General features: G+C 36.7%; 1 protein-coding gene across 1 annotated transcript; it reads right to left on the bottom strand.

Moving 5' to 3' along the window:
* Positions 1-2,446: 2,446 nt before the first annotated feature.
* On the bottom strand, positions 2,447-7,111 carry LOC108769188 (RNA polymerase II-associated protein 1). The gene is given in 9 exon segments (XM_018520031.1): positions 2,447-3,798; positions 3,801-3,923; positions 4,105-4,384; positions 4,455-4,614; positions 4,747-4,916; positions 5,071-5,572; positions 5,655-6,369; positions 6,436-6,948; positions 7,072-7,111. Coding segments are annotated over 8 exon segments (3,726 nt in total). The 5' UTR covers positions 6,880-6,948; positions 7,072-7,111; the 3' UTR covers positions 2,447-2,466.
* Positions 7,112-11,402: the final 4,291 nt, after the last annotated feature.

Raw genomic sequence — 11,402 nt, 5'->3', positions numbered from 1 at the left:
ATTACATATCGACATATGTATATATACGTACCACGTATCGAACATACACGCGTCATTGATTTCTGATTAATACTTAATTGTGAATACGAATCAATCGCGAGGCAATATGCCGCGGTGAGGAAGAGAACGGCGTTTTTTTATAATTGAAAGCATCGACAGAAGTCCTATTCATATCAGCGGTGCGACGTCAGCTTTCATGAAACTTTGCGATTGAAGTGTACGATGCACTTTTACGAGTATTGTTCGCTTTGATGTTATTTTTTATTTACGATAATTCTTGCTTATTTTTCTTTTTTATCTTTGCACTTCTCGAAAGATAAAGGATTATTATAAAACTCGTCTTTGTCTTGATGTATGCGTTATTGTGTACGTTAATTTTAAAATCGTCCTCAGAGCGCTACGATAGGAGCTTGAAGCTTCTTAGTACTCGAAAACTTTGGCAATCAGTGAAATGACCAATTAACGCCTTTACACTTACTGTAATTATGCAGGTCGTTTCTACTTTCTCTACTCGTTTAATGGATTAACAAAGTTATCTTTACAAGTTGTATAAGTGTATTGCATGTACAGGGTGATTCTCGATTATATGTTAAAACTTCAGAGAGTATATTTAAAACAGGGGAAAAATGTCATCTATGCGAACACGGATTAAATGTTATTTTCAAAGTTGGTATTGGCTTGAAACACGTGCATGTATACAGGGTCCGCCACCAAAATCCGGACAAATTTAAATTTGAATTTCCCACCTCATTTGACTTCAGCGATAAGTCGTTGACATTCGGGCAACTCAGAACCACTGAAATATAGGTAACCACTGAAATATAGGTATTATATTTCAGTGCTCAGAACTCACATGGTTGTAGTAAACGCTCATAACTTCAAAATATCCGAACAAATAAGATCGAGTGCGGAGTATAACTGAAGAGCGAGGATAATCGAAGGCCTCTTCGCGCGCTGGGCGTTCGCAGACCGAAATTATTCGATTCTTCGGATACCCTGAGATCGACTGTTTATGATGTTGCGGCTAAATATTTGGCTTCGGAGACGTCCGAAAAGGGTTTTGCCAATCCGACGAGAAAGAAGCATTCGAAAGAAAAGTCGGTAAGAACTCCAGCAATTATTGAAAGGGCTCAACAGCTCATCTCAGAGGACCCTGGACTGTCTGAGAACGTTGACAAAAACATTGAATGTGAGTGACACTATAATGCGTCGAATTGCTGAAGAGGACCTACGCTTCAAGTCCTATGTAATAAAAGTTCGACAAATGCTCTCCGAATCTGCCAAGATGAACAGAGTTGATCACTGTAATTTGCTTCTGTGTTCGTTGAAAATGAAGCTACGAGACGCACCAATTTTTTCTGGATGAGAAAATTTTTTCTGCTGATGCCAAGGCAAATCGGAGGAATGACCGTTGGCTCGCCCACTATCCCGAAGATGTCCCCATAATAGCTAGGATAAAATTTCCGCCCTCTGTTCACGTCCTAGGTGTCGTTTCCAGTGAGGGTCATGTCATGCTACCACATTTTTTTCAAAAGAAACCATCAGTAAAGAGATTTATTTACGCGTTTTGATGACCCGTGAAAGCCGTGGATAGACATCGTGGCCGCCAGGAGGCCGTACATCTTCCAGCAGGACAGTGCGCCGGCGCACACGAGTCACTTGGTTCAAAACTGGCTGTCGGATAATATGGACATGTTTTGGTCCAAGGAATTCTGGTCGCCGAACAGTTCAAATTTGAATCCGTTGGACTACTTTGTGTGGAGTACCATTAAACGAGTGATCAACAAGTCGAGACAACGTAACATCTCTCCAGGCCGCTATCGAGGCGGCATTCGTCAATATGGACAAGGACGCGTTGCAGAGAACGTATCAGCGCTTCAGACCGAGGATCGAAGCAGTCCTCGAAGCAAAAGGGAGTTACATAGAGTAATTTTACTTTAAAAGGATACCAGGATAGTGATGTACAAAAGTTTTTTTTGTAATATTTACATTTTGACGAATAGAATTTAGTTTAAACAAATTGTTCATTTTGTCCGGATTTTGGTGGCGGACCCTGTATATTCATATACACGCGTGTATTTTTGTCGTACTGCGATGATAGTTTTGCTCATTCTAATGTAGGTGGCGAAAAGGAATTTATAATAAATTAAGTTTCCGAGATGCAATGTTTGGAATTTTTTGCGATTTCTTAGGGTACCGTCCTATGGCGCCTAAAATCAGATTTTTCGCATAATACGTATCGATTGATCAGAGGCGTCCCACGTTTTTAGTTACGTCTTTGCATAATGCCTCTGATTAATTATGTGAAAAATTGGTGCCATGAGACGGCATTCCTAGTCCAAAATTCATTTGTGTATAATTAAAGATCACTCTGGTATGAAATCTAAAAGAAATATATATAGGTACATTATTTACATACAATAAATACAAAAAATCACATGTCGTATCTGTTTTGTTATTTTACATTCATAATTGCGGTGGCACGTAGTGCAGCAATGCGTCCGCGATATTTCTGTTCCTCAACTTCTCCACTTGCGTACGCATTCGCACCGCCAGCCCATTCATGCGCTTCAGATACATCGCCGAGTGATGTACCGCAATCGTGAAGGGGATTGGACACCATGTCTTTTTGACCACACCGCGAACTAGCGCCGTGATGTAGCTCTCTATAAGCGACGTATCTTCCTCCTCCGGATAGAGATATTCCTTTAACGGCAACACCAACTTCTCCGGCGACAGTTTCAGGTATCGCAACGCGGCCGCGTGTTCCGACCACAGAAGTTTCCGGTAGTGTGGATCGTGTCGTTGCGCCACTGGCACCAGCAATATCATGGCGAAACCGTCATCGCCGTACGAGTTCGAATAGAAATGCTCGCACAATGCCGTGAACAGATCAGTGAAGGAACTCAACCCTGGTAGCTCCGTTCGAAAATTCAATTGCGTGTGATATCTTTTCAGCAGATTTGACAGGATATTCAGCAATAGCATGGCCACATCGCTGTCCAGGTAGATGGTGTCACACAGGTACACCAATATCAGTCTGCTAAATCTCAAAGTAGGCGATAGCTTCTCCATGAGATCAGGCAAGACTAATGCTAGACTTAGCACTGTCAAAACGCTATCCTTATCCTCCGACTGCAACTTGATATCGTTTTTGGACTTTGTATATATGTGAACTAGCGGTAAGAAGAGCCAGTCCTTCGGCATTGCCGCTTGATTCCAATCACCGTTCGCCGCGATGTATCTCTCATACAACGACGTCGCATCGGAACGCAAGCCTGTCTTGACCTGATCTACCGTGGACGTCAGGTCTAATTTGGCTAATTCGTTGGTGATTACCTCCAAGTTTACTTTTTCGTTCGACAACGCGATTTGAAGGAGCTTTCTCACGTGATCCGTGGCATCCGCAGGTAACGTCGAGATGAGTTTGATGGTGATCTTCCACACAATTTGAGCTGTCCGATTGTTAATTGTGTCTCCAAGGAGGAATACTGCTCGTACTACTGTTGTCAAAAGATATAACTCCGTTCTGCTAAACCACGACCTTTCCAAACTCCACTCGGTCTTTTCCAAATCTTCTATATATTTGAGGAAGGATGGGTGTTCCAGTATCAAACAAATTTCTGCTACGCGAGAATTATTGTAAAGTGTATTGAATATCGTCGCTAAGAACGGTATGCACGAATTCACTGATACAATCGGTTGTAACTCTCCGTTCTCTGTGAGAACATACAAGTTTGGAAGACAGGACGGTTCCCGATTTGTAGTCGCGTTATTTATATATGTTTCCAAATACAAAAAAAAAAAGAGTACGCTTACCGAAGAGTTAAGAAAACGTGCTGGTTGGATAGCCACGTTGTTTTAAATGCCGATATCTCATCAACGGCCGATAAACTCTCCGCAATTAATTTCATAACACCCCACTGAAATTTATGATACTTTATATGCCTTCTCGAATATTGATAAAGATAATAAAAGCTAATAAAAAAAGCATACCACAAGAAATAAATATAGTCTTAATATTTTTAAATATTTATTAAGTGATTATTTCTTAATGACACTTGATAAACTAATTATAAATAGATCAATAATAATTGCTCTCACCTTTGGATTAGACACCGACGAAAATTGCGTGCTCCACTTCATTAGCAATGTAGAAATGTTTGGTTTTAACATTTTTTCGTGACTTGCTACAGCAATCAACGCCGCGGCGTGCTCGCACGCCAACTCGGACGTGTTTTGAATATCATGATTACTTAATAACAGCTGTAATTGTGATATAAGAGTCAACTGGGCACCCGTGACACTGTCCAAACCTACTTTGTAATGCAGTAACATTCGCCAGAGTCGCAGGCTCTCAATGCTGAGATTTATGTAATCTTTCCTGCCGAAATATTATATATTTAATAAAATAAATATGTGAAAATTATGTACAGATGTATAGGAAAGCTTACCCTGTCTCACTGCTAATGTACGTTAGAATGGCTTGGATAATTTTAAAGTTATCTAATTTCTGTGCGATGGGCTTCTTACCGTACGTGACGAGAACGCGACATAATTTAATCGCTGTAACTACAGGAATCCCATAAACATTATTTATCTCATCCTGCATCGCTGTAAAAAATTCCAGGCTCTTTAAATAATCTATCAATAATTATTTATCCATCAAATAAATTTTTTTTAGATTTATTTAAACCTATTTAAAGATAATATACGTTTTTATGTATTATTTTAAGCTTAATTTACCTAGTCGGTCTGTAGATAACGGTATAAAATTTTGGATGATGATGTCTAACAAATATGGCGTGGACGAGATATTCAATGCCGTTATGTGTGAATGTCTCGCGAGACGGATAAGTATTTCTAAAGCACACTTTACTCCAACAGGTGGTGGATGCATTGCACTTAAAATGTATCTACAAACGATTACATCTAAATTAGCTTATTTATTTTACATATTTGAAGAATCGAACAAAAATATAACTACGAAAATCACAAAATTATCAATATTTAAATCAAAGTATTATAAATATTTAACAGAAAAATATAATAAAAAAGTTATATGCATACCTAATTCTCAATAAGAAATCCGATCTTAATAACGCAGTCACGGCATCCAATTGCGCCAACTCGTGATCCTTCAGACTACTTGTATCGTTGTCTTCAAGTTGAGGTGTCAGGGTGGGTTCTATGTATCCTTCGAATCCGTGCAGTCTGTCCAAGCATACCTCGTCCGCCTCGCTGACCAGGAAAGCTCTGAGAGCTTGCAGAGTCGCTGTGATCACGGCTAACGACGAGTCATCCAGTGAGAACCTCAGCAGCAGCAAGATATTTTTTTGACTGAGTGCAGTCAGTGGTGCTGGATGTAAGGCCTTGTCATACCAACCCCTGCGCGTTTTCTCCATGATATTGGCCAGGGTGGTAAGGGCTGTACACCGTTGCTGTTGATTGGAAGACCTGCTCAATTGCAGCAATTCTTGAAGGGAGTATCCGGGACGTTCAGGTTCCTCTCCGTGATGATAGAGGCCTTTGTCTATGGTTAAGCTCTCATCCTTGTATGGCAATAAAAGGCCTAAAAATATAAAAAGTAAATGATAGAAATAAAAGATAAAGATAATCAATATCGTAGCAGAATAAGTTGATATGTTATTTACCATTAAAATCAAATCTCGCATTGTACTCTTTGTCTGGCAAGGTCTCGTCTTTACCCTTTTCTGGCAAGTCTTCCATCCACTTTAACTTTTCTGGTTCAGGAGTATTCATATGGAGCCATCCTTTCTGTTTACTTTCTTTAAATATTTCTTTGGAGGAGTCCGGTATGGTCAAAGTGCCATCTTCGCAATCCATTTTTGTATCTACATTATCTGAAGACAACTTTATTTTTTTGTTACTAGATATTTCTGTATCCATTGTTGTCTCTTTTGTACTTGAAGTGCTTGTTACATCAGTCTCACAGTCCATTTCTTCATTATCATTTGATGAAAGCTTTACCTTTTTATCACTAGACACTTCTATAACCACTGCTGTTTTGCTTGCAACTGAAGCATCAAGTTGCCTATTCTGTTCGATTGGCTTTTCTATGGATTTATTTTTCTTGTTTCTTAAAAACTGTATTATCTTAGGATCAAGAGTCTCCTCAAGCTTCCTTTTTTCCTTTAATACCTCTGCTTCGCTCATTTGTGTTAATTTTAGTGAATTTTCTTTGTAAATTTGAAGTAAATTATACTTTGTCACAATGTTTTCTTCCTTGTTGCAGTGGGAAGATTCGTTGGAAGATTCGCCCATATGAATCTTTACCCAATTGTCTCTTACAGATTTTAATTTTTCTGAAAGAACTTTCTGCGAGAATAAACTCTGCTTATTATCGCTCTACAAAAGAATAACAAAATGAGTTAACTTAAAAAAATATCAGAGATATGTTTTGATCAGACATACCTTGTCCACAAGTGACATGTCGTCAGATCCATAAATCTCAGGGAGCTCGACTGCTGCAGGAACGCGGTTGTCGTTAAACTCATACTCCTTGATATTAAATTTCCTCTCCACGATATTGCCAAGTATTATATTCGACGATACCGCAGGTATATTCTGTACCATGTCCTGCAATTTTCCTTTTGCATCCTGAATCTTGTTTTTCATGACCGGATTTATCATCTGTCCGCTGCCTTGTGAAGTGGATACCACATCTTGCTTCACCTCAGACTGCCTCAGACTTGAAAATCGCGATTTTGGAGCACCTGAAGCGTTGGTGGAATTCCTTAGATTTGTTATCTTCACGGACGGCGGTTGTTTTGTTGTCAGGAACTCTTCCTGCTGACGCAGAAGCTCCTCTTCATCGTCATTCGCTCTAGGCCTCTTCGACACAACTTCATTAGCCATCTCTCAAGTTGTTATAACCTCTCTGTTATTTTCAATAGTTTATAATCATATAATATTGCAACAGAGAACCTGCAAATTGAAAGTCAATAATTGTAGTTCGTAAGAAACATTATCGCGACATTTCTGCGACGTGACAATTTGTAAATATTATTGTCATCGTATGTCATTTCATGATTAACTGAATTTACTCACCAGATGCAACGTAACCAAACACGACGCATTCCCGCGGGCCCCGCGGCTTCGAGATCATCTGATTGATCGCCGCTTTTAATCTATATACTTTTAGCATCATGAAACGACCGCATTTTTTACCATCTATAGGAAAAGTATTACCGACGATTATTGAGAATCCTAGCTCGAGGAATATCCTTGGATAGAACATTCTTGATGTTTGCATGAATTGTTCTCAGAAATTCTTACAAATAAATTAAATGTATTCGTTTCTTTTCATTTTCTGTATTCATCTTTATATATTTTTGGTTCGGGTTCGGGGATAAGAATCCGAAATTAACTTCATTGATTTAGTTCATAACTTTATTTATCTAGGCATAATGCGCTGGAAAATAGCAGTGTCCCTCAATTTTCCTATAATACAGGAATTAGTTCCTATAATAATATAGGAACAGAATATACGATATGCGCTGATTATTATCGCAGTCATATGCGCCAGATACGCTGATTATTCAGAATTTCGGAAAGCGGATTAATTAGAATAAAATTTAAGCTGATATGATCGCGTGTTATAATTTTGGAATTGCACGGTGCTTTTACGCGTGACTAGTTTCGTACAGAAATATTAAATGTCCAATTTTCAAATAGTGCGTAACATCGCCACTAGAGGGACACAACGAAGTTCAATTACTCGTGTTTAAAAAACCACATCGAACAGAATAAAAAGCGCAGTATGATTGACAACTTTCAGCGAAAAATTTTTGTTCTTTTTTTTTTTATAAAAGAGTGGAATAGTCCTACTTGGAAAACCCCTTAAAAAAAAAGCCCGAACTGATAAGCCTTACGGCCTAAACACGGCATCACAAAAATAATAAACAGTAATAAATAAGTAAGAAATACGATATTAAAGATTATCTATAGTAGATAAAGTTATTCTACGTTATGAGAATTATAATAAATAAATATATTAATAATAGATTAATTCCTTTTTTGCTCAGTGAGTGGTCGTCGCCTCTGGATGCAACCATTGATGACATGCCTTGAAGATAGTTTCCATAATTGGCTTCAAGATGAAAATTAATAAAAATTTTACACGCCGTAACAGGATCGTATCTATGACCGGTAATCATAGTCCGTTCTTATTTCAAAACTGCCTCTGATTGATTCATCTTAAGACTGTACTTAAGACAATCTTAAATATAAGAATATGAATATTACTCTTAGCGACACACAAATCAACACAACTATGATTAGACTTATTCTTTTTCCATACCCTAGGATTGAACTTCTTACACGGTTTATTTTCCTTTTTTTCTTTTCACATTGGAGCGTGAATTCCTACCCGGGTGATCTCCGAGTGTCATGTCTTCCTTGTTTAACATTTGGTAAAAGACAAAGATGAAGTTATACCTGGGTGGCACTCGGGTGAGAATTTAAACATAGCCTTGAAAAGAAAATGAACCGTGTAAGCAGTTCAGTCCTGGGGTATGGAAAAAAAACAGGCCTATTCTATCTTTCTAACATTCAGGGGTGCGTTCTAAATCATAACTACAGTAACCAAAACTCTATAATTAACATCACACGAACTACAGAGTTTCGGTTACTGTAATTACGTTTTGGAACGCAGCTTAGTGATTAACAAAGATATAACGTCACTTGTGTCGATTTATATCATCAAATTGAAAACATCCTGTATCAAGATTATATAATTTTCCACGCAACAATATAAATGGAATATCACACATGTTATACATAACATTATATTGTTTAGCAAGAAATTATAACATTGTCGTAATGTTACTATTAGTTTGTGTTAAGCGAATTGTATTTAAAATAAATATAGCTTATTCTTTGCTTCTTTAAAATAACATATCTATACATACATAGATATACATGTATTTAGATTTTACAAGAATAAAATATAGGTAATTTATAAAATAACCTCACTCTCTCGAAGTTGTACGAATTGAAAAATATATTATTATATTTCTGATTTTGCAGGAATTAAATATACATAATTTGTAAAACAATAACTTTACGTCCGAATTAAAAGACTTCGCTAAGATAAATATAGCCTTTTGGTTTTCTCTGTCTCTTTAGAATAACACAACGTGTGTGTATGCAGATATATTATTTTTTAGATTTTGCATGAATTAGATACATAGTTCATAAAACAATAAAATAACGATTTTACATCGTTACTCGAAGTTGTGTGAACCGAGAGACAATTTCACTAAAGTAAACATAGCCCCTTAATCTTCCCTGCCTCTTTAAAGTAATACAACGTATGTATGTAGTTATATATTATTATTATTATATTTCAGATTTGCATGAATTAAATATACATAATTTATAAAACAATTCTTTTTTATATGTCGATGATTCAAATAGTACGAACGGAGAGATGATTTCGCGCAAACCCTTTATTTTCGGGAAAGTATCTCCAAGTAAGATCAAAAAACAAATGCAGGGGACAGGCTTTCGATGTCCCCTTCGGAAACGCTAAATAAATCATCCGCTCGAACGTTCCTTTCGCTTGGAAAAATACAATTTCGCCTATATACATATATCGGATTTATTATGATTGTATGTTCTCGTTTTTCTCTTACAAGTATATACATTTTATTGCACACTCATGCATTCGCGCAAAGCTGCAATTTCTTCGGCATTCGCAACGAAGACCGATAAAGTGGAGAAAAAGTCAAAAAGTCCATGTGTGTATCTACGATATACAATAATTTCGTATTATTGTATTTCTAGATGAAATATAATTCCTAAATTATAGAACGTAGGTACGGAACGACGAAATATTGCTTCCATAAAATTGCGCGACAATTCCAGCAATAAAATATCGCTTTCTTTACCTTTACAAAATATCATATCTCTCTGAAGGTTTCGAATATCATCTTCAGATATAATTAAACGTAATCTTTAAATCCGAATCCTCTGCCTATATCAGACTAGAGATCGAGATTGAAATTGAGATTGAATATGATCAATGAAAGCAAAATTCACTAAATTTGATATTAGTTTTCTTTCTTCTGATTGATTAAATTTAATCACAATTTTTAATCTGATACAGGCATTTCACGAGGATATAATGCAATTCTTTTTTTTTTATTCCAATGGATAAATTTAGATTCGCTTGGAATAGTCCACGGAATGCATTTTTTCTCGAATAAAACAGCTGACGAAATAGCACTTATTTACAATCACGTGTATTTACACTAATTACAAGCATCGTAACGCATATAGTGATTCGCTTCGGGGGAAAAAAAGGAAAATGATATCTGTGTGACGACTTCCGATAGAGCTCGATGTGCAGTCTCGTACTTGTTGCATGAAGACGCTCAATCAAGAAGGACAAGCTCAGCAATTGTAACGTTAGTGTTGCGTTACAGTTTTGGCGCAGCGTGACATTTCGTCGAATTGGATTTTAGAGAAGATGGTGGAAAGAAAGAGAGAGAGAAGAGAAAAACGGAGAACGTTTCTTACTCCGCACGCGAGATTCGTCCTCTCTCTCTCTCATCGCGACACTTTTCTGCTAGGGGAATAGATATAAAAAGTCTCTGGCTACAATTATGTATAAATCGATCACTCTACGGCTTGCGTATCAATTGTATAATTGAGTTAGCTTCTTTTTTAGCTTGTCTCCGTAGCCATTCACACTTCTTAAAAATGTACACGCACATTTTTTACGCATATACACGCGTACATGAGGAGACAGAAAGAGATTATATATATATATATATAATATATATATAAGGCACAGAATACACATTATTATATTAGATATACGTATTACAATTATATTATTTCGAAATGTGGAAAAGTGCTTTGAAACATTTATGTGAATTTCCCTTTCTTTCTAAAACAACTGGAGATAAGAAATTGAATTGTGTGTGTGTGTGAATAAACATGAATTTTAGTGCAATTCGAAATGGGATCATATAATTGTAATAAATATATATACATACATACATATACGAGCGATGAATATATACACACGCGCGGTTGCACAGCCCCGATAAATTAAGAAAGAAGGCGAGGAGATAAAAGGAACTTATATGGTGTAAGTCGAGCTCCATACTTTACAGAAAACGTTATCGGCGACGTATAAACTGAACGCGTTACATTTACATAGTATGTATATACTATGTATACACATTGTATTCATGTATATATTAATTTCCTGAGAATATTAATTAACTCTTCGGTATAGCCTCTGGCTTTAAATAAAAGTGATATAAACAAAAGGACATTATGTACATATTTTTCAAGTAATTTGATTTACATATAAATTTGATTAATATTTTCACACATATAAATTATACCGTGATTAATATTCCCTG

This window comes from Trachymyrmex cornetzi, unplaced genomic scaffold (assembly GCF_001594075.2).
Source record: "Trachymyrmex cornetzi isolate Tcor2-1 unplaced genomic scaffold, Tcor1.1 scaffold875, whole genome shotgun sequence".
In the NCBI taxonomy this organism is placed as follows: Eukaryota; Metazoa; Arthropoda; class Insecta; order Hymenoptera; family Formicidae; genus Trachymyrmex; species Trachymyrmex cornetzi.
The sequence above is the reverse complement of the archived record's forward strand: the minus strand, read 5'-3'. Positions and strand labels throughout refer to the sequence as shown.